The sequence below is a fragment of the Monodelphis domestica genome, chromosome 5 (assembly GCF_027887165.1).
Source record: "Monodelphis domestica isolate mMonDom1 chromosome 5, mMonDom1.pri, whole genome shotgun sequence".
NCBI classification, from domain to species: domain Eukaryota; kingdom Metazoa; phylum Chordata; class Mammalia; order Didelphimorphia; family Didelphidae; genus Monodelphis; species Monodelphis domestica.
In genome coordinates, this window is record NC_077231.1 from 311,015,732 (window position 1) to 311,037,031 (window position 21,300).

Consider the following 21,300-nt stretch of genomic DNA (forward strand, 5'->3'; position numbering starts at 1 on the left):
CCCTCAGACTCTCCAGAGGTGTCATCCCTGCCCAAGCTGGGCTCCTTCTACCAATCCCATCAACAATGACTTATCAAAGGCTTTCTGGGTGCCAGGTGAAAGGAACTCTGGGAAATAAATGGAATGGAGACTGGCCCCCAAAAGAAAAAGCAACATGGCGCTTCTGGGTGCCAGGCCCTGGGTGAAAGGAACTCTGGGAAATAAATGGAATGGAGACTGGCCCCCAAAAGAAAAAGCAACATGGCGCTTCTGGGTGCCAGGCCCTGGGTGAAAGGAACTCTGGGAAATAAATGGAATGGAGACTGGCCCAAAAAGAAAAAGCAACATGGCGCTTCTGGGTGCCAGGCCCTGGGTGAAAGGAACTCTGGGAAATAAATGGAATGGAAACTGGCCCAAAAAGAAAAAGCAACATGGCGCTTCTGGGTGCTAGGCCCTGGGTGAAAGGAACTCTGGGAAATAAATGGAATGGAGACTGGCCCCCAAAAGAAAAAGCGCTTCCTGAGTCCCCCATAAGCGGGAGGGACAAGTAACAGGCAGGGCGCACCGGAGATAAGCTCAGGGCAGCCTGAGAGGCGGCGATGGGAAATGAGCAACATCCAGGAAGGCGGGAGAGGTGGGAGGGCCGGGACGAAGGGCTTCAACAGCGAAGCGGAGGAGTTTGCAGTTGACTTTTGGTGGAAGAAGTCCCTGATTTACTGAAGGGGGGAAGCAGGCAGAAGCGGGCTGTGTGAGCAGGAAAGAAGGGATTCCTTTTCTTCAGGTGAGCTTTTATTTCAAGGCCAGTCCAAACCCCAGTTTAGAGAGGAGCTCAAGGTCAGTGGTTTGCCCCAAAGGCACGGGGGAGCAAACATCTAATCCGGGGCTTCTGAGCCAAAAGCCCCCACGCTGTGAAGAGGTGCCTCCTAGGCTGGAACTCAGGGATGAAGGAAACAAGAGAGAAAACCATTTCAGGGTGCCATTTCCCGTCAGCCAGAGGCTGAGTGGGGCTCAAATTCATTCAGCTCCTCCTTAATAAAGGCTTGCTAAATTAAAGGGTTGAATGCTGGCCAAAGAGCCGGTGTGGTCTATGGACCTTTGAAAGGGATGCTGTACCTTACCCCGTCCCGAGACGAAAACGGGAGAACACGGCCAACTAGGACGGACCTCGGGCTTTTCCATGTTGGGTGTTCCACGCTCTTCGATTGTGAGCAGGAAGAGTTCTAGGCTTTCTGCCTCGTTTGACCGGAAGCTGAGAACCCTGGTCAAATTTAGAATGAGTGGAAGAGGCGGGATTCAAAGCCTCTACATGGACCACTCTTTCCACTAGGGCCAAATTGTGAAGAATTGAAGAAATGAGAATTCAAAGACAACCTTGACTTGGGGGTTCTTACCCTGGGGTCCAAAGACACCCAAAGGAGTGGTAGATTTCAGTGTGTTCAAGAATTTTGATGGGGAAAAAATACATTTTGATATTCATTATTCTCTAAGCGAAACTTGGCATTTCCTTCAATTATTTTATTTATTTATTTTAATTTTATTTGGTCAATTTCAAACATTATTCCTTGGGTACAACAATCACACGATTTCCCTCCCTCCCACCCTCCCCTAGCCGACCCACAATTCCACTGGGTTTTACATGTGTCCTTGATCAGAACCCATTTCCATGTTGTCGGTGTTTGTACTAGGATGTTCCTTTAGTCTCCAACCCCGGCCGTATCCCCTCGACCCATGTACTCAAAAACAAGCGGTTTTTTTTTTTACTTCTGTGTTTCTATGCCCACAGTTTTTCCTCTGGATGTCATTTCCTTCAATTATTAAAAAAACAATTCTGAGAAGGGATCCCCAGCTTGCCAAAGTGAGGGAGATGGGGAGGAAGAGGTCATCACACAGAAGAGGTGAACAACCCCGGTTCTAGTCCAACCTCCTTACCTGACAGATGAGGAAACTGAGGCTCAATAAGGCTGTGATGCTCCCTAGGTTAGACAGCTAGTTACTGGCACAAAGTGTGGATGGAAAGAAGCCTCAGCAAGTGTCTGTATATCAGCTGATCACTTAGGAAGAGGGTCTCTCTTTTAGGTTATGGATATATCCTTCAAGCTCACTAGTTCTATTTTTTTTAACTTTAATTTAGAATATTTTTCCACAGTTACAAAATTCATATTCTTTCTCTCCCCTCCTTCCATCCCCCCTGCAGCTGACACACAATTCCCCTGGGTTTTACATGTGTCATTGATCGAGACCCATTTCCATATTATTGATGTTTGCACCAGGGAGATTGCTTAGTCAGCATCCCCAGTCACATCCCCATCATTGTTTTTCTTCTGCATTTCCGCTCCCACAGTTCTTCCTCTGGATGTGGAGAGCATCTTTCTCACGAGTCCCTCAGAAGTGTCCTGGATCACTGCATGGCTGCTTGACTAGTCCTACTTTAAAGATCTTCCTTTATGGGCGGATACTTGGGAATAAGTGATCATGAAGGCTGGTCCTGCTTTGATCATTTGTCTTGTCGGTGTACTGGACCCAGACCACAGATCGAACACACAAACTGTCTCAAGTGGGGACGACATCGCCTCTCCTGCGCCCTCCAGGACTTCAGTCTGACTCTGAGCAGCGGCACCTGGAGGCACAAAGCTCTGGCCAGGCCTGCTATTCCTCGGGTGGCTCCCAGTTTTTGGAGTGGGGAAATAGCCGGAGACGGCCGGGCGATCCGTCTCCGGAGGGGGGTCCGAGCGGTGCCCTTTACACAGGAGGTCACAGCTTGGGACAAAGGAAAAAAACGAAAGCGCTCCCAGATGGCTTTTAAAAAAAGACGGGTTTAAACGCTGGCCATGATGTCGCCGGAGATTGTGATCAGAAAAGGAGATTGCTGGTCACGTGAGGCCACCGCCTCCGGCATCCACTCCCCGGAGCACAAATGGGCACGCCGCGCTCCGCTGCTTCTCCCCGTGCCCTGGGCCTGTGCCTGGCTCGCTGGCCGCCCTCTCGGTGCCCCTCGGCGAGAACGAGCGATGGAGGACCCAACAGGGCACGAGCTCGCCACCAAGGGGCAAAGGCTTTTCTGTCCTTTGTTCTAGGGCCCTCCCAAGCGGCTTAGTTGGGGGTCGCTGTGGGCGCCTCCTACCCGGGGCCAGGCCAGAAGCTCCTTGAAGATAAGGCCATAAAAACAGACTCATGAGGCCGTCCTAGCGACCACCAGTGGCTCCTGTTCCCAGAAATCTTTTCAGGTTTTTATGGGCATCATCAAGATGTATCCATCGACTCAATGAGCCATTTCGGGGTGAACGAGTCACCCGCTTCCTTCCCTTGCACGCTTGTCGACTTTTCCCAAAGTGTCTCACCCAGTGTGAAAAATGCAGTCCCGGGGCCGGCCCGAGCCTCGATTTCCTCCCTGACTCGGGTTCGAGTCCCTTCTCTGCTGAGGCATCTGGGCCTCGGGCCGGGGCACCCCATTTCCCATCGGCTCTCACTCTTTCCTCGTTTGTGGCTCGCTTCCTTTAGGGCTTGTCGGTATCTGCGCGTTTGTGGGGACCCCCCCATCTCTGCTTCTGGGTGGCCCCCCTTGCCCATGGACGGTCCCCTGCTTTGGGGCTTCTTCGTATTTGGCCTAGACGGGCACATCTCACTATTTAGGGCTCCGGCGGGGGACCCTCTTCCCTCCTTCAGCTTGGGCTGCCAACAACTCCAGAGTAGGAGCGCCCTGGGACTAGGTGGGGGAGGGGGCTGGTGAAGTGACTCGGCCAGGGTCACACGGCGAGGCGGCCTGCGAGAGCCCCGGAGGAGGGTCGCGCCGACGGGGAAGGGGGCAGGCAAGGGGGGACGCTCAGAGAAGGAGGCCGGCTCGGGTGAAAGGAAGAATATAAAACTATTTATTGACCACTGCTCACCAGTATTTACAGAAAGTAAACAATATACAGTCGGATAACATTCCAAGGACTACAAAGTTATTCTCTGCGGCCGCCCCGGGAGCCGAGCGGCCCAATACTTAAAAGGCTGGTCCTGGGTGGGGGACGGCGGGCGGGAGGAGGACAGCATGCACGGCGGGGGCACACGGGGCGCCGGGCCGGGCCAGGCTCGGGGCGCACTACATGATTGCGGGGACCCTGCGCGGGACCAGCAAGTCCAAGTTCTTCTCTTTGAAAATCAAGGCCGAAAATGGAGGGAAAAGGCGGTGGCGGCTCCGGCCGGCTCTCCCCCAGCAGGGAGAGGCTGGTCCTCAGGCCTCGGGCAGCTCCTCCCCCGCCCGCCGTCCTGTCCGGTCAGAACCAGGGAGGGCAGCCGCCGGGCTGCGGGTCAGGACGGAGGAGCCCCGGCCGGGGTGATGGCAAGCGGCTCCCGGGAGCTTGGGGAGGGGGAGGGGGCTCGAGAGCGACTGCAGAATGGGGGGTCAGAAAGGTTCGAGTCCATCGTGCCAAGCCTTCGGGGATGCGTGTGGAGGAGGCCGAACGCGGCGTCCCGCCCGCCCGCCCGCTCCCCAGCGGGGGTGCAGAACAAGAACCAGCCCAAACAAAACAAACCAAACAAAACAAACCTACTTAGAACCTGGCCCAGGGCTCGGGCGGACGTGGCGGGCGGGCAGAGCTGGGGAGGCCCAGAGCCAGAGGCCGGGGGAGGCGGGCGGAGGCGCCACTACTGGGCCTCGTCCTCGGGACACGAGTGCCAGGTGAGCCGCTCCTCGTAGAAGGCGATCACGATCTGGGGGCACTTCATGTTGGCCTCTTTGGCCAGCACCAGGTCGGCCTCGTCCGAGTCCTTCCTGCGGGAGGAACAAGCCGCGTCAAAGCCAACCGCGAGGCCCCCGAAGGGGAGAAGGGCAGGAGGGCGAGCGGGCTGGCCCCCGCAGCTCCTCCAGGGGACCCTGTGCCCAGGCCGGCCCCCGCGGCTCCTCGAGGGGACCCCAGGCCCAGGCCGGCCCCCGCAGCTCCTCGAGGGGACCCCGGGCCCAGGCCGGCCCCCGCAGCAGCTCGAGGGGACCCCGGGCCCAGGCCGGCCCTCTGCGGGGCCCCGGGGGGCTCCTTACCACTTCATGAGGAACATCAGTTCTCCGCTGCTGTCCGTCGCCCCGATGATGCGCTCCGGGTCCAGGCCCCTGGCGAAGCCCCTGGGCTTGTCGGCCTGTATCAGAGGAGGCCGAGAACGTCACCTGCCGGCCAAGCCCCGTCCCCGTCCCCCTCCCGGGCCCAGGGGGGAGCCCGCCGCGCCCGGCTGGCCCAGGGACTCACCGACTCGCGCTTCTTCTTGGACTTGCTGTCGTCGGACTCGCTGTCGGACAGAGACTTCCTCTTGGTGCCGTCCTTCTCTTTGCCGGCCTTCTGGGAGTTCAGGAAGGCCTCGATCAGCTCCGGACAGTCCAGGTTCTCCTCAGGCTCCCACGTGTTGTCGGCGCTGGGGGAGGGCGGGAGGTGCATTAGAGGGCGCCCGAGGCCCCCCAGCCAAGAGCCAGGCTCCCCTATCGGGGGGTGACCCAGAGGAGGCAGGGGCCTGTCGCTCCCTGGACGGGACGGATGGCCACCACGGGGAGAGCGCGACTAGGACCAGAGGCTGGGGACCCCCCCACAGGGAGCCGCTCGCTGTGTACCTGTCTCAGGCTCAGCGCCTGCCCCAAAGACCCCAGTCTTGGGGGTGACACCCGGAGCCTCCCTGACCCAGGCGGATGCAGGCCTGTCTGGATCTCCCTGGACCCTCCTGAGGCTGAAGAACCCGAGATCTGGGCCACATTTGGCTGCCCCTCTCCGCTCTCAGTGGGGGGAGGAGTCACACTGCCCTCAACAGACTGCCGGCCGCTTCTTGTGCCCCCCGAAGCTCCCCACAGTCCCCGGGACTCGGCCCTTCGGTCGCTGTGGTGGCAGCCACTTCCCGGAAGCAGTCCCAAGAGCACCCCCCGATACGCTCCTTTCCTGGATCCCACCCGAGCCCAGGGCTGAGCCTCCCTCCTCTGCTCCCTTCCCAGTGCCCAGAGTCCACAACCCTCTCTCCAATGGGTCCGGCCCCGGCTTGGCTTGTCTCCTGGCACACTGCCACCCCTGGTGCAGGCCTGGCCCCCTTCAGCAGGGGCGCCCCCTCCGGGCCCAGTCTACCCAGGCGGGGGGACCCCCCCATGGCTACACCTCCCGGGGTGAACCCCTGGCCAGGTCTACGCGATACCAAGTCTCAAGCCAAGTCGGGGCTCTCAATTTCGAAGGGAAATGAGGGACGCCACGCCAGAGCACAGGGGCAGCGTGGACAGAAGCCATTGGGCCTAGTTGAGGAGAGCCAAGTTCAAATCCAGCCTCAGACAAAGTCTAGCTGTGCCCCCCCCTTCACCTCAGTTTCTTCATCTGTAAAATGGGAGCAAAGGGCAGTGCCTCCTTCCGGGGTGCCCATGGGAACCCCGCGAGGCATTTGCTGGGAAGGTTAGCCTCCACTGCTCCCCACTCTGGTCACGGGCCACAAGAATTTGGGGCGGATGAGGGAGCCTCCTTACTCGGTAAAGCCTTTCCACTTTAAGAAATACTCCACTTTGCCATTGACCACACGCCGGTCCAGCACCTTCTCCACCACGAACTCCTCGGGCTCCGCTTCCTCCACCTTCTTGCTCTTGCCATTCTGCTTCTTTCCCATCTTTTGCTAAGGAAGAGAAAGAAAAGGGAGTCAAGCCCGTGGGGTTCCGGGCCTCTCGGGGAGCCCCGAGTCCCTCCCATCGCAGGCCACACTCGGCTTTGTGCCCCCCAATGCCCGTGAAGGCTTCGCGGGCTCTCCTGGAAGCCGAGGTTTCTGCGAGGAGCCCCAGAGCAGCACTTCTGAACGGGAGAACACTCTGGACTGCATGAGGGAAGGCGGGGGTGGGCAAAGGGCCGGACCCAGACCAGAGCGGCCTTCCATGAAGACAGAGGCAAAGGAGGCCAGGGCGAGACTGTGCTGGGGGGGTTCAGCACTGGGATACCGCTTGGGGGGCTCTTGTGCTCCTCCCTCTCATCCCAGCTGTTCTTCTACCACGTGGGAAAGAAAAAAAAAGTGGAGCACCCCAGAGGCGCCTGTTTGGTGCCCCCCTTCCTTTCACTCAGCTAGAAAACAAGCTAAGATGGCACAAATGTGGGGAACTTTGGCAGGTCTTTCTGCGTGTCCGTCCATCACCAGAGCCCCTCCTCCCACCTCCTGGACAGACCCTCCCTCGCTCTGGGTTGACGCGGCCCCAGCACACAGTCAGTCCAAACAACAACAAAATAAATGGAAGACTTGGCTGAAGCCGATGCAATTCCAAGGGCAAAGGCAGGAAGGTCCCCAAAGGGCAAAAGCCGTGACTGGGCCAGCTCGGGGGCCTCCCTGGACACTCCCCGCCCCCCCCCTCCAGTGTACAATCGCATCCGTTTGCGGATTTCTCTCAGTGTAAACCCGAAGGCTGACTACAAAGCAGGGGGACTAGTGGTTCCAGCTGTGCAAACACTCACCTTTTAGGCCTAAAGAGGGGCAAACAATACAGAACTGGGCCCGGTGGGAACCCCAACTTTGAATTTCGTGACCTGTGTGTGAATTTTCAACTATTCCGAAGACTTGCTCTTGGCAAGCCTTAAATGGGATGTGTCTAAGGAGAGGCAACCTTCTCTGTGCTTTTGTGTAGAAATCAATACGGGGGTATCAGTGGGATGGCCAGAAGCCAACACGGTGCTTTGTAGAAAAGGCTGCTTTGAACTGTGCCAAGACCAGAGCCTGTCCTTCCTGGTCTCCAGCCAGCTTTCTTAAAGTCAGGCCCAGAGATGGGAGGTCCTGGGTTCAAATTTGACCTCAATACACATGCCAGCTGGGTGACCCTGGGCCAGTCACTTGACCCCCATGGCCTAGCCCTTACCACTCCTCTGCCTTAGAACCAATAACAGTATGGACTAAGACAGAAGGTAAAGGGTCATTTTCAAAACAAATAAAGAAAAAGCTAATCTGGCTGATGCAACTCAGGGAGACACATGGCACTTTAAAGCCTCCCGAGCTGTCAAAGCTGAAGAAATACTGGCGTTCAACCAGCAAATCTTAGCCAGAGTCACTGAGCAACAGCCCAGCCACCCCAACCTCACTTCACTGGGGCTTCTTTGCAGCCAATCAGAAGGCTCCAAGGAGTTCCGGAGGCCCCTGTCTGTCTGTCTGGCTCCTGAGAAAGATGCAGCCAGGATAAAGGATGCTGCTCAAGAATCCGTCCTTTCCTGGGAAGATACTATGTAACTGTTGCTGCCTGTAGCCTCCCTGAATGGAGCCCTACAAACAGCTCCCTGCGGGCCTGTGACCAGGCTTTGCTCCTAGACCCCGTGCACTGGCTACAATGTCACTTTAGCGTCCTTTCTCCTAACTTCAAGGTCTTTGGCTCTAGCCTGGATTCTCAGCCTTGGGAACAGTTGGACGAGCGTTCATGAACCACAGAGATGCAAAGTTATCATTTTGGGGGGTGGGAGGGGGATACTTGGGTTAATCCTTACATAGTGCTTATTAACTTACCAATGTAGTTTTATTGGAGGCCATTTTTTATTGCAGACTTGAAGAGCTTTTACTAGAAAAATGCATGACAGTTAAAAAGGAAGTTTACATGAGAGAAAAAGCTGAGTGAGTACAAGTTTGGTCCGGATTCCAACCCCCATGTATGCAGCACACACATCTCTCTCTCTCTCCACATAGCCAGTTTGGCCCCAATCCAATGGAGAAGCCGCCTCGGAGCTCCTTTGCAAGTTAAGAGTGAGTGGCCCGCAGCTTAGGCTCCACCAGCATGCTCACCTAAGCCCTCGCATTCACAAACCTTCGTGGGGAGGTGGGGGCGGGGAGCAGACAGACACAAAGCCTGCTGCTTCCCCATCTGGCCCCACCAGCCCCTAATCGGAGCTCAGGCAGGTACCGAGCAGCACCCCCACCCCCACCCCAGGGCCCCCGAGGCCAGCCCACAGCCCAACTTCACGTGGCCGCCTGGCCGTCCCCTGCCCACGCTCCCGAAATCAAGGCCAGAGGGAGGCCGCTGGACAAGGCCAGGCCGCGTTGCTGGGCGGACCATCGGCCGCCCCCCAAGGCCACCCCTTTAACCCCCCCCAACCCGGCGGTATCTGTTTTCTCCCGCCTTGGGGACCTCAGCGGGGGCGGGAACAAAGACCCGCAGCCGCGCGGGGAGCCGGCCCGGCCCAAGAGCTAACGGGACGAGCTGGCTTGGGCCTCGCGCCCCGCGGGGCGTTTGGGGGGGGGGAAGAGTCCCTGCCGCGGTCGCCCACCCCCAGCCTGAAGCGCCCGCCCAGACCCGCCCTATGTGGGCGCCCCCAGCCCAGTCCCGGGACCCCGAAGGAGAAGGGAAAAGAAGGGATAGCAAGAAAGGCACCGACTTCACTACCGCTCCGTGTCCGGGCCGCTGCCGCCGCCCGCCTGCGTGCCCGCCGGCCTACGCGTGACTACGCGTGAGTCCTGCTGTTGCCGGCCGAGTTGCGGCCGCTGCTGCCGAGCGGGACGTGCGAGATGGGTCCTGGGGCCGCGGCTGGCGGGCGGGGGGGGGCAGGCGGGCGCGGCGGCTGCGCGGGGCTGGGCCGGGCTTGGCTGCGCGGGGCCGCCGCTACCGCTGCTGTTGCTGCTGCTGCTGCTGCCGCTGCTTGCTACCGCCGGGGCCACCGCTGCCGTCGCTGCTGAGCTGGGACGGGGAGCGCGGGGGCGGAGCCTGGAGGCTGATGGGGGCGGGATGATGACGTCAGGGGCGGGGCGGCGGACGGCGGGAACGGGCGGGGGGAGGGGCGGTGGCAACCCTTACCGTGGGGGGCCGTGCTGCGGACCCCGGGCCGGAGAGAGGGACCGGGGGCGAGGGGGTGGGGGGCTGCGGCAGCTCGGGTTTAGGCTGGGCAGGGTTGGAGCTACGCCGCGCCGGCGTTACCACTGGCGCCAAAACGCAGGCCCAAAGGACTTCCTTTGGGAGTGGGGGTGGGGCCGGCCGCAGGTGGGGGAGGGGACCAGGCGGAACTGGGCAGCCGAGTCTGGGCCCCAGGGGTGGGCCGGGCCGAGTCGCGGCCCCGGCGCGGGGGCGGAGCCGTGGGGCGGGCGGCTTCTGGCTCGGCGGCGCTCAGGGAGCCCGTCAGGGCCCCGGGGCGGGGGGCGGGGGGCGGGGGCTGGGTCAATTTCAAACTGCGCGACCGTTTCTCCCCCGCCCTGCGCCGCGGCGGGGGCCGTGCGCAATTCTGAATCGTCCTTTACGCCGCCGCGCGCTCTGCGCCCGGCTCCAGGCCGCGTGGATACCAATGGCGCCAGGCACCGCCCTGCGGGGGCGGGGTACGCTGTTGGCGTAGGGCGAACGCAGCCCCTCCGCGCCGTTGGCGGCCGTTAGTGCGTCTGCGCAGCCGCACTGACGTAGGCGGAGGGGGAAGACGCGTTGGTCGGAGGGAAGGTTCTAGAAAAGCGGCAGCCGCGCGAGCGCCAGCAGCAGTCGCAGCAGCCGCCGCCGCCGGAGCCGCCGCCTCCTCTGTCTGCTCCTCTCGCTCTTCGCTTTCGCCGCCCTCATCCTCGCTCTCCGCCTCGGATCCTGCGCCCAGCGGCCGGCGGCGGTGTGGTTTCTCGGGCCGCGGCACGGCAGCCCCCCTCCGGCGCCAGGACGAGTCCGGTTCGCGCCCGTCCGCGGAGATCCCTCTCATCTCGCTCGGCTGCGGGGCCCCGGCCTGAGGCGACCGACGCCGCCATGGAGGTGAGCGGGGTCCTAACAGAATTGGGAGGAAAGTAGTAGAGGCGAGCGGTGGGGAGGGCCTGGGGGGACCTGCGGCCCAGGTTGGGGGGGGGGTTCCCGCGGCCTGTCTTGCGGTTCTTGGCTATACACCCCGCAAGTCTGTGGGCTCCTACTGGCCTCTGCGCGGCGGGCAGGGAAGGCTCATGGCTGTAAAAGTCTGGTTGGGCAGGACTGAGGTCCTTCTGTACCGAGCCCGGCCGTTTGGGCGGCGGCAGTGGCCGCCGCTGGGGGGGGGGGGTGCGCGGCCCCGCGGCGCGTTCTCGACGCCGCGCCCAGCGCCAGCGCCGCCATTTTCCCGAGCTCCACTGATCGCGCCTCCGCTACTCCGTACCCTGCTCCCGGCCCAGCCCGGCACGCGGGTCTCCGGATCAATTTTGTGCGGTGCTGGCGCTCGATACAGCTCGGTTCTCGGCTACCCCAGTCCTTCTGTCCGCCCGTTCACTCCTGCTGATGCGGCGACCTTCTCCCGCCGAAATGGCGCCGGCGCCCCCGGAGCGTGCAGGGAGGGCGGCCCCTAGGGACCCCGGCGTGAGTGGAGGGGCTCCCTGGCTCGTGGTGGGTGGGGGGAGGGCGGCAGGCCCCGGGGTGGGGGGTGCGCAGGAAAAATACTGCGCCATCCCAGCCCATCCCCCCGCCTTCCTTTCCCCGCGCGGGACCACGTGGTCGGTAATGTACAAAGGGGGGGTGGGGCGTAGTGGCGCGGGCCGCAGCGCGGGGAGGCCGCCATTGGGCCTAGGCTGGGGCTTATTGTAGATGGCATGCCGCCCAGTACAGTTAGGAAAGCGGTAGTTACGGGACCGGGGGCCCATTTCACGTTCCCGGTTCTTTGCCCCACGGTCGTTTTTCCTAATGCGAATGCACAAAAGGAACAAAATCCCGCCTAGCCCAGGGAGGTGGGGAGGGACAGGCTCCTGGGTCCGGGGTTTCAGGGCAGGCTAGTCATAAGTCATTGAGCTCGAGGTCTCTAGGCGTTCAAGGAGGAGCAGCCCAAAAGCACTGAGCGTGAAGGATCCTTGATGCCGCAGTTAGAGCTTCCTGGCTATTGGTCGTTTTCGGTAGTTTTACAGCCGAGGGGGCCAGACCTGTCTTAATCGTTCTCCTTGGCCCCAGGATCCCACTAATCCCGTAAAGCTTAAGAACCTCGCCACTGAGAACTGGCTGGCCAAGGTCACGCCGGAAAAGGAGGCGAAACTAGCCCCTCGCTCCTGCCCTTTCTTTATGGCAGACCACGTGGCTCTGGTGGAGCACGCATGCCCTGTAGTCTTCATCTCGACTCTTGCCTAGTCTTTTACCTCTCAGCTGCAGTTGAGAATGACTTTTGCATTTTGGGCTCCTAAATTTCTATTTGGCACATAGAAGTTCCGTTTTTACAACGACTCGTGGCCCCAAATAGCAATTTTAGATATGCGAAGAGGATGGCGTAAACAAAATGGCAGTTATGACGAACTTGATCTGTGCGGTTAGCTTTAAGAGACAATAACTTGTCAAGGAACCCAAAGGGCTTAATTTCAACAATCTGCCTTTTTCAAACTTGAGATTCAATAAATCTGGAGAATTATTTTAAGATCTTTTTTCAAAACCTTTATCTTCCCAGTCACTGGCATACTTGAAGACTGCTTTTTTCAGTTTACTGTTTGGACCTTTTGAAGGATCTAAATGCGAGGGATGCTCTGAATAGTTGTAGCAAGTTTCTTTGTCCAGGATTAGCGTGTCCACAAATATTTGACCTTTCCTATCTTTATTCTAGGTCTAATTTGAGGCTTTTCCCTTAAAGCCCTGTTCCCTTCTAGCTGCCTTTCAGAAAGGCTGGCATTTGAAGCTTGTTATAAATGATGCCTTTTCGTAGTGCCTGCACTGCTGCTCACTTGACAATTAACTTCAAATTACAGAAAGCACACTTAAAGGACATGATGATGGGAGATGACTTCTACTTTGAGAACTCCTTTCAGATCATTTTAAAGCTCTAGATTTGTTACAAGTATAGAATTACTCTCCAGCTCACTTGAGGTCTACTAGTCATTGACTAAATTTGTTTCTTTTAACTTCAGATACTAGTATCTAATTTGCCTCAATTTCCCCATCTGTAAAATAGTGATACTAACATCCTGGCGAGCAGGAGAGTGGTTTGTTTAGGATGTAGTCAGATGCTTTGGAAAGCCTTAAAGGTCTAATTGGAAGATGAGCTTAGGGCTCCCGTGGCCTGAATTTCAGGAGCCCAATTAAACTAGAAAATTTGAAGGCACTGGCCACCTTTGTATTGTAAGAAGCCAGTAAAATCTCCACTGCACAAAATAAGTAAATAAACTAGTTAAGACCCTTCAGCAATTGTCAGGCCTTTAGTTGGAGTTTAATAAGGACCTGTGGCAAATTTTAAAGGGTTACTTTTCCCTCCTAAACTGATCTGCAACTTTAAAGAATGAGATGGCCTCCCTTTTATGGCGCAGACTTGGCCGTCTGGGTTTCTTTTCACCACCACTAGAGGGCAGACAAGGGAGAAACAGAGGTGGAAATTCATCAATCTTCAGCTACTAAGTTACATCAGGCTGCCCAGAAGCACAAAAGCCTCTGAATGATAATAGCTGGAGCTTCCGTAGGAAGGGAGCCTGAACATAATCCCGTTGCTGTCCACTTTTTGTTTGCAGAGAGAAAAGGAACAGTTCCGCAAACTGTTTATTGGAGGCCTGAGCTTTGAAACCACAGAAGAGAGTTTGAGAAACTACTACGAACAATGGGGGAAGCTCACAGACTGTGTGGTAAATCTGGCTTTGAATTCCTACTTGCCCACACACACTTAAAGCAAAACTTTGACCTAGTGTAATGGAACTAAAGAGGTGTGTGGTCACATCCGTTTACCTTTCTTTTTACTGGGTAGTTGATTTCTCTTTCTGTTTCGTAGGTAATGAGGGATCCTGCCAGCAAAAGATCAAGGGGATTCGGTTTTGTAACATTTTCATCTATGGCTGAAGTGGATGCAGCCATGTCTGCCAGACCCCATTCAATCGATGGAAGAGTGGTTGAGCCCAAAAGAGCAGTAGCCAGAGAGGTGAGCAGAGGGAGGCTTCTCTGAGGATCAGTTTTCTCTGCTAAGCTCCAAGGCCCTCTGGAGCTTCCCCCTCTTGTTTTTGATTCCTTTGGACTGGAATGGAGAATCCAGTGCCATGATTTGGGGGCCAATAACTACCTCCTTGGGTTTCGTAGCAAGAAGCCTATGTTATGCTTTAGTTTATAAATAACTTTCTCTTCTAGGAATCTGGGAAACCTGGTGCTCATGTTACTGTGAAGAAACTGTTTGTTGGTGGAATTAAAGAAGACACTGAGGAACATCACCTTAGAGATTACTTTGAGGAATATGGGAAAATTGATACCATTGAAATAATTACAGATAGACAGTCTGGTAAAAAAAGGGGCTTTGGTTTTGTTACATTTGATGACCATGATCCTGTGGATAAAATTGTATGTAAGTAAATTACATCTTTTGTTTTTTATGTAGTATCTTTGGAAGTTTTGCTTTGTGGCTCTTTGCCCTCTAAAGCATTGAACTTTTCTCCAAATTAAAAAGACAAACAATGCAGGATGCTGGTTGATTCTCACATTTTGAAACTTGTGTTTCAGTGCAAAAATACCACACCATCAATGGCCATAATGCAGAAGTAAGAAAAGCTTTGTCTAGACAAGAGATGCAGGAAGTTCAGAGCTCTAGAAGCGGAAGAGGAGGTAGCGTGGCTCTCTGTTAACCCCCGGTTACGGGTCACTGGGTATATTAATGTGCTAATCGCAACAATTGTTTGCAGGAAACTTTGGTTTTGGGGATTCTCGTGGTGGTGGTGGAAATTTTGGACCAGGCCCAGGAAGCAATTTTAGAGGAGGATCTGGTAAGTCTGGATAAACCCACCCTTGTCAGTCAAAGTAATAGCAAGGTCTTATTCCCAGTACTTTGATTTAAAAGACAAAACCGGTTTAAAGTGGGATGCTGTAAGCATTTGCTGGGTGCTTAGTGAGAATTGGAAGCAGTGACTTGGGATGGTCAAGAACCAGCCTTGGGTCATCCCATTTTCTCTTGTAAGAATGAAGCCTTCCCAGTTAATGAAACCATGGGGGGGGGGGGGCGCTTCTATGAAGATCTAAAAGAAATTGCTAGAACTTATAAATTTTTTGGTACATTTAAAATGAATTGAGTCATTTTAGGTCTGAGTTGCCTTCTGTGGCATAAGAGGAACATAAGTCACCACCAGTTATTGAGCTTGAGAATACACGTGATGAAAAGGGGGGGACGGGGCTGTAGTACCCCGGTAGTAGAGAAGTTTGATAAAGCTGAGAGCAGCCAGCACACCCTGGGGTGCCTGACCTTGAACTTCCTTTTTTGTTTCTCCAGACGGATATGGAAGTGGCCGGGGCTTTGGAGATGGTTACAACGGATACGGAGGAGGTCCAGGAGGTTAGTTTGAAGTTGCTGGTTTAGGGGGGTGGGGGTCCCCTCCCTAATATGCCTGCTTGTGTAGTATGTGGCTTTTTTTAAGGTCTCCTTGGTGTAGGTAGGAAGTGCTTTGAGCAAGCTTTCTTCCCATACTTGTTTTTCCCCAGCTGAGTAAGTATTCTGTTGTAAGGATTTGACCTGTATCCATCCTCCTGGTACCGAAATGAAGATATTTAGCCCAGCGAATCATTGTCCCATTAACAGAAGTAGAGATGTGAACCATTTCAGTCTAGAATGTAAACGACCCCACACTAGAGACTTGAGGTTGGAAACTCCTTTTTCTCTCCTCAATGTTTACTTCACCAAGTCAGAATAGAGCAGGAAGTCTGAGCACAGTCGCCGCTTTGACAGAACTTCAGGTTCCTAAAGAAACTATATCGGGGTACTTTAAATAGAGCAGCAATAAAAAGGCTCCAGAAAGAGCCAGCCACCTTGTTATTTTAATCCTTTGTGTGGAAGATTGGGTCTATGCTCTGCCATGGAGTTTGTGTCAGTCCCACAAGTAGTTGAGGTGATTTTTTTTTTAACTCTGCAAAGAGTATTATCCATTTTCTATTCATTAGGAAGCCTTTCCCCCCCTCTCCTGATTGTGGGGTTTTATTTTTAAAAATCGGAGGGTCTCGAGGTCAATGTGTAAAACGGTCTGTCTTTTAAAACAGTTAAGGGTTTTGACCTCACTTGCAAATATTCTGGTAGGAAATTTTCTGTAATAAATCACTGCTTTAGACATTTCCCCTCTTGTCCTTATTCAAGGAAGTAGACGTCCAGATTATTGTACTAGAGAGTGGTGAGCTGAAGATGGGAGAGTAAGAAATGACTCAGTTGGGATCTGGATATTTGCTGATTCTCACACGGACAATATCTAGCAAGAGACTTGGGCTGATCCAGAGCTGAGGGGGAAAAGGAGATCTAGGGACAGAGAGCCAGTACCGACCCCAGCCCACCCCTTTTTAACCCCTTTCCTTGGGAAAGAACATGTCGATTTTGCTGACATTTCTCTGGTAGCCTGCAGTTGCTGTCCAAAACGGGGAAGAAGCTTTTATTTTATTCAGAGGGCAAGGGAAAACTTCCTTTGTTGCCTACGTTCTCTCCCCTAGGCAAGAGCCCAGGGGAGAGAAGACAATAAAAAAACTTTCTGACTACAAAAGTTAAGTAGAAAACCCTCAAATAGCACTTTGTTGTAGATCGGTATTCTTCCTCAGACTCAACAGTTCTCTGACTTTGAAGCTATTAAGCAATTACTGAAAGGCTTATTTTATAATAGGTGGCAATTTTGGAGGTAGTCCTGGTTATGGAGGAGGAAGAGGAGGATATGGTGGTGGAGGACCTGGCTATGGCAACCAGGGTGGGGGCTACGGAGGTGGTTATGACAACTATGGAGGAGGTAATCAATTCATGTGAAAACTTTATGTGGGGAAGGAATATGGATTTGGAATGAAATGCCTTAACTCTTGAATTGACACTGTCCTTCTAGAAGGGTAGAGAGGCATTGCTATTTGTTGTAGTTACTTTGGAGGTTTGTCTCAAACATTCCCGTGTGTGTAGTGTATGCGTTGAAGTGACAGCTCATTCCCTGGCCGTGACTACTGTTAATTGTCTGATGTTTAACAGGCAATTACGGAAGTGGGAACTACAATGACTTTGGAAACTATAATCAACAACCTTCAAACTATGGTCCAATGAAGAGCGGAAACTTCGGTGGTAGCAGGAACATGGGGGGACCATATGGTGGAGGTACTGCACACCAATCGCAATTGCCCCTTTTGTGCCGCCCCGAGCCCAGGGATTCTTCCCTTAAAGGCCCCCCTTTAGAGGAGCCCTGCAGCAGGAGCTCAGATCTGCGGCTGGGCTGAAGCTGGGGAAGCCCAGTGACGGGTGGCAGATGGGGGACTGCACACAGGGAAGGGTTTCTAAGACAGTTTCCTGCCCAGCTGGGAAATGGGGGGAATGTGTTTTGTTCGTTTGCCTGAGGGCCCTGGTGCAGCTTACTTTCTCTGTCTTAAAATTGTAGGAAACTATGGTCCAGGAGGAAGTGGGGGAAGTGGAGGTTATGGAGGGAGGAGCCGATATTGAGCTTTTCTGCCTGTTTGCCATGGGTAAGTGGATTTTTGTTTGAGACTATTAAAGTTGCTATTTCTCTTGGGAGACCTAGCTGCAGGAGTAAAAGCTTTTTAGGCTCATGTTATCTTTCCTTTAAAAACTGGTTAGATGGATAATTTCATAACCTATTTTTTTTTTACTCTTTACTTCTGTTGAAACAGGCTTCACTGTATAAATAGGAGAGGATGAGAGCCCAGAGGTAACAGAACAGCTTCAGGTTATCGAAATAACAATGTTAAGGAAACTCTTATCTCAGTCATGCATAAATATGCAGTGATATGGCAGAAGACACCAGAGCAGATGCAGAGAGCCATTTTGTGAATGGATTGGATTATTTAATAACATTACCTTACTGTGGAGGAAGGATTGTAAAAAACACAAAAAACACAAAAAAATGCCTTTGAGACAGTTTCTTAGCTTTTTAATTGTTGTTTCTTTCTAGTGGTCTTTGTAAGAGTGTAGAAGCATTCCTTCTTTGATAATGTTAAATTTGTAAGTTTCAGGTGACATGTGAAACCTTCTTTTTTAAGATTTTTCTCAAAGTTTTGAAAAGCTATTAGCCAGGATCATGGTGTAATAAGACATAACGTTTTCCTTTAAAAAATTTAAGTGCGTGTGTAGAGTTAAGAAGCTGTTGTACATTTATGATTTAATAAAATAATTCTAAAGGAAATTGTGTAATTATAGACTTTTTATTTTAAACTAAGTTAAGGAGGGGGTAGTATATAATTAAGTCCATTGCTAAGCTTATTGTTACATATGTAAATTTAAATGCTGATCAGAAAAGTGTGTTGTCTGCAATTCATCAGGATAAAAGTATCTAGATAACTGAAGGGCTATCTCTGCAAAGAGAAACACCTTTTTAGATCTTTTAGATGCTGCTTCTTCAATGCAAGGAAATATCCCCAGCGAGGTACTCTTCCAGGGACACAGGTCTAGTACAAGAGAACTCTTGACCGGCTACTAAAATCAGATGAGCCGGTCTTAACAAACTGGGCTGTATTTCTACAAAACTTTTAACTGCCGTAGTTTTAGAAGGATGCCATCGAAAGCTGAGGGGGTGTGTAGAGAAAAATAGTTCTAAGCATCAGTTAAACTTCTTTAGGTAAGATCTTATTTACTTTTCCTTTCTTAATTGTTCCCAAAAAAAAGATAAAACTAATAACTATATGACAGTCTACTATGTCAGTATAGTGGTTATTTATATGTAGTTTAACATAGCAATAAATTGAGTTAACCATTATCAACTCAAATAATTGTGTGAATCCTGTTTTCCAATATATAATTAAATTGACATTTGGGGTGGGGGGGGCCTTGGGGCTTTGGGGTGGGGGGGGTTGGTTTTCATTTCTTTGTTAGTTTTGGGGGGTTTTCTCTTCCTGATGAAGATTCCAGTGCTTTAACGTATCATTTTTTTCCCTGCTGGAATTTAGCATTGATATGAACCAAGGACAAGCATAGTCTGCTGCCCCAGGGATTCTAAAGTGCTGCCTTTCAACAACTGAGGCATGCAGGTGATGATTAAAGTCAAGCTTTTCTTGGGGTTCCATCAGTGGTGTTGGTAGCACACACAAAAAAAGCATAGGATTCTGAGAGCACAGTGAAGGAAACGGAACCACCTTTGGAGAAAGGACATCAGAGCTGGGGTTGTTTGTTAGGTTTTCCCCTAATAACCGAAGGCAGAGTTTTCCAGTTACATATAATGTCTTAAAATATTTCTAGATTATACATAAACCACGTCTTTCCCCATCATACCCCAAGCAGCAGAATTGCATTGGAGTAACCTATGACAACCATTGATTCTTCATAAAGTACAACCAGTGTAGGTAGGCTGAGCTCCATTTATCAGCCCACAGGTCATCTTCTAGGTTGGCTACATGAGAAAACAAAGGTTTTCCCTCTGATTGGACCCTGGGCTTCATGCCTGGGATGGGATTTCCAGATTTCCAGGTTCTCACCAGTCAAAGCTACTCAAGTTTTTCGGCCACCACTGAAATGGTTGCTAGCTGCTACTGTGGAGCACACATTGATCAACCTCTTCAGATACTTTTTTTTTCTTTGGCAGGAATGTGTCTTGCTGCAGGTAACTAATGAAGAAGGGGTCAACCACAGACTGTCTCCAAGAAATAAGAAATTCTGTCCCATCTGAGTAGATTTCTTGTTGGTGCCATCCTTTTTAAAAGCACTTAGTTGAAAGGGAAATGTATTTGGATGAACAAAACTAGCAGCTCAAATCAATGGTGATGAATTGTCTGTAAACATGATAAATTAATTCAGCCTACTAGCCAGCAATGAAATTGTACAGTATTTTAAACACAGGTTTTGTGAACAGACAGAGCGGACCTCTTTAAAGTTTTTTAAATAAACATTTTTGTACCTAAGTACTTTGTGTGATGATTACACACAATGTGTGCATTTTTCTATTTCATAGGCTTGTAGCTGTCTAAAAGGAAGTGCTGCTACTCCCTAAGTCTTCATTTAAGACCTGCACATTTGACAAGAATGGATTGTTTTGCTTGAATACCTTTCTTGTATTTTTTAAATTTTTGTAATCATGAGGGTGGTTTTTTTTTTTGCTGTTTTCCTGGCTAAATGTTCGCTGACAATTGGATTTAACTAAAGAAAAAGTTGCTCCTTAACTTGCTAAACAACATTGTGAATCAAGTTTATATGGCTTAATACTGGCATTAGACAACTCAGTGGTACTCCCACCCTTGCAGTTTACTGGTAACCAGAACGTGAGAACCCCTCATCTGAAAAATGGGGACAGTGAGGTGTCTTCGGCAAGATAACACTTGGCAGTAACATCCCCAGGGTGAAAGGCAGCCTCGCAAAGGCTCCCTCAGAAACTACCCATGGCAGGGACTTGGGCAAGTGATGGGGGGGAGGTCTTGGGCCGCCCCAGCAACCAGAGCAAGACATGTCTATCCCTCCAGGAGGGGCGGTCCTGTGCAAGTGCATTGCTTTGCCTGCCCGAGGAGCCTTCCCCGCACACTCTGGGCCTTGGCTCACGAGGAAGCTCACTTTGCTTTGCATTTTTTTGCTTCAGGAATAGTCTAGACAAATAGGCCAAGTGAGAGAATTGGAGCTGCTCACTAGCCAAAAGCAACTTCTGGGGCAGGTAGGGGCGTCGCCCAGGGTTTCCTGGTGAAAATAGGAGCCGGGGAGGCACCTCGTTGGGAGCTTGGCCGCCTCCGGGAGCCCCCCAAGGGGGAAGGTATTGGGGTGCTGCATTAAAAGCAAAAGGCCCTGCTGCTGGGCACACGACCCGCCGCCCCACGAGGCGGCCTTTGGAATCAAGGCAGTGTAAGGGGTGGGTCGGACGGCTCCCAGCAGCGCCAGAGATGCCTAGGAAGGAGGGAAGGGGACTACTGAGCGGGGCTGCGCCACTGGCTGTGCTGTAACAGTTCCCTCTTCCCCAGCCTCCGCCCTAGCCTGGTATGCCATAGCCTAGCATCTATTGACTGCGCATGTCTCGGTCACCTCCCAGCAGTTGCCAGAGGCTACCTGCTGGAGATCAATTTCTCGGGCGGGATGCTCTGAAGAGATGGGCCGTGCTTGCAAATGATTGACAGCACAGCCGCCCAATGACGGCGTGCCATTAAGGCATTCACCTTCAAGTCAGGGTCGGGAGTCAATTACAAATGGAGGCTGGTGGGTTCCGGGAGAGCCTGACCAGGTGCTCCTCTGAAAGCTCCGGGCTGACCCTCCGACCCAGGGCTCCAGTAGGAGCTGGTCCAAGCGAGCATTTAGTCCTCAAAGGTGCGCTAGGCTGCCTCCGAGCTCTGGGTCCCAACCCCCTCCTGGCATGGGATCGAGGCAGCGCCTGGGGGGGAGGGGGGGTCCGAAGCCCGCTGAAGCCCCGGGGTGTGGCCGCCGTAAAAGGAGCCTGGGCGGAGCCCCTCCTGCGGCTGTCCTCCCTCCAATGGCCGAGGCTCCTCGCCCGCCCTGCGGAAGGGCCCCAGCGGTCGGGGTTGCTCTTCTAGAGCCTCCCCTTTCCTCTTCGAATTACTCCTGCGGACTGTTCCCAGGCAGAAGGGCGCCAAGGGCT

The 21,300-nt window shown here is 53.3% G+C and overlaps 3 protein-coding genes across 16 annotated transcripts; 1 reads left to right on the forward strand and 2 right to left on the reverse strand.

Annotated features, from left to right (window-relative positions):
* Positions 1–3,822: 3,822 nt before the first annotated feature.
* On the reverse strand, positions 3,823–9,438 carry CBX3 (chromobox 3). Its single transcript, XM_007505331.2, has 6 exons — positions 9,300–9,438; positions 8,437–8,488; positions 6,440–6,582; positions 5,199–5,361; positions 4,997–5,091; positions 3,823–4,732 (listed from the first exon to the last, which is right to left on the reverse strand). Exons 2-6 carry the CDS (start codon positions 8,458–8,460, stop codon positions 4,606–4,608), a joined length of 552 nt encoding a protein of 183 aa, XP_007505393.1. The 5' UTR covers positions 8,461–8,488; positions 9,300–9,438; the 3' UTR covers positions 3,823–4,605.
* An 85-nt stretch (positions 9,439–9,523) lies between these two features.
* On the reverse strand, positions 9,524–10,586 carry LOC130454745 (proline-rich protein 2). Its single transcript, XM_056800681.1, has 4 exons — positions 10,195–10,586; positions 9,836–10,107; positions 9,716–9,729; positions 9,524–9,625 (listed from the first exon to the last, which is right to left on the reverse strand). The coding sequence occupies exons 1-4, from the start codon at positions 10,584–10,586 to the stop codon at positions 9,524–9,526; spliced, it is 780 nt and encodes a 259-aa protein (XP_056656659.1).
* Positions 10,187–19,630, forward strand: HNRNPA2B1 (heterogeneous nuclear ribonucleoprotein A2/B1). Of its 14 annotated transcripts, none has more exons than XR_008912520.1 (12): positions 10,289–10,636; positions 13,318–13,428; positions 13,572–13,718; positions 13,922–14,132; positions 14,288–14,389; positions 14,467–14,547; positions 15,048–15,110; positions 16,414–16,533; positions 16,761–16,883; positions 17,161–17,245; positions 18,683–18,763; positions 19,315–19,630. XR_008912520.1 is itself a non-coding variant. In XM_007505334.3 (11 exons), the coding sequence occupies exons 1-10, from the start codon at positions 10,631–10,633 to the stop codon at positions 17,220–17,222; spliced, it is 1,026 nt and encodes a 341-aa protein (XP_007505396.1). In that variant the 5' UTR covers positions 10,187–10,630; the 3' UTR covers positions 17,223–17,245; positions 17,411–17,922. The 14 variants fall into 14 exon arrangements, 10 of the variants coding, with proteins under 10 accessions (XP_007505396.1, XP_056656439.1, XP_056656440.1 ...); XR_473686.3 differs by lacking the exon at positions 10,289–10,636 and adding an exon at positions 10,932–11,203; XM_007505334.3 differs by lacking the exons at positions 18,683–18,763; positions 19,315–19,630 and adding an exon at positions 17,411–17,922 and having other exon boundaries at positions 10,187–10,636.
* Positions 19,631–21,300: the final 1,670 nt, after the last annotated feature.

What these genes read in the sequence shown, in the direction of transcription:
- CBX3 (XM_007505331.2), bottom strand. Translation starts at nt 8,460, where the DNA reads ATGGCCTCCAATAAAACTACATTG. An exon ending in AAGTGGAAAGGCTTTACCGA is followed by an intron (nt 5,362 to 6,439) that starts GTAAGGAGGCTC and finishes GCCCTCCCCCAG; the next exon opens with CGCCGACAACACGTGGGAGC. An exon ending in CTGATGTTCCTCATGAAGTG is followed by an intron (nt 4,733 to 4,996) that starts GTAAGGAGCCCC and finishes TTCCTCCCGCAG; the next exon opens with GAAGGACTCGGACGAGGCCG.
- LOC130454745 (XM_056800681.1), bottom strand. Translation starts at nt 10,586, where the DNA reads ATGAGAGGGATCTCCGCGGACGGGCGCGAACCGGACTCGTCCTGGCGC. An exon ending in GGCGGTGCCTGGCGCCATTG is followed by an intron (nt 10,108 to 10,194) that starts GTATCCACGCGG and finishes GCCGCGGCGCAG; the next exon opens with GGCGGGGGAGAAACGGTCGC.
- HNRNPA2B1 (XM_007505332.3), top strand. Translation starts at nt 11,126, where the DNA reads ATGCGGCGACCTTCTCCCGCCGAAATGGCGCCGGCGCCCCCGGAGCGT. An exon ending in CTCTAGAAGCGGAAGAGGAG is followed by an intron (nt 14,390 to 14,466) that starts GTAGCGTGGCTC and finishes AATTGTTTGCAG; the next exon opens with GAAACTTTGGTTTTGGGGAT. An exon ending in CAATTTTAGAGGAGGATCTG is followed by an intron (nt 14,548 to 15,047) that starts GTAAGTCTGGAT and finishes TTGTTTCTCCAG; the next exon opens with ACGGATATGGAAGTGGCCGG.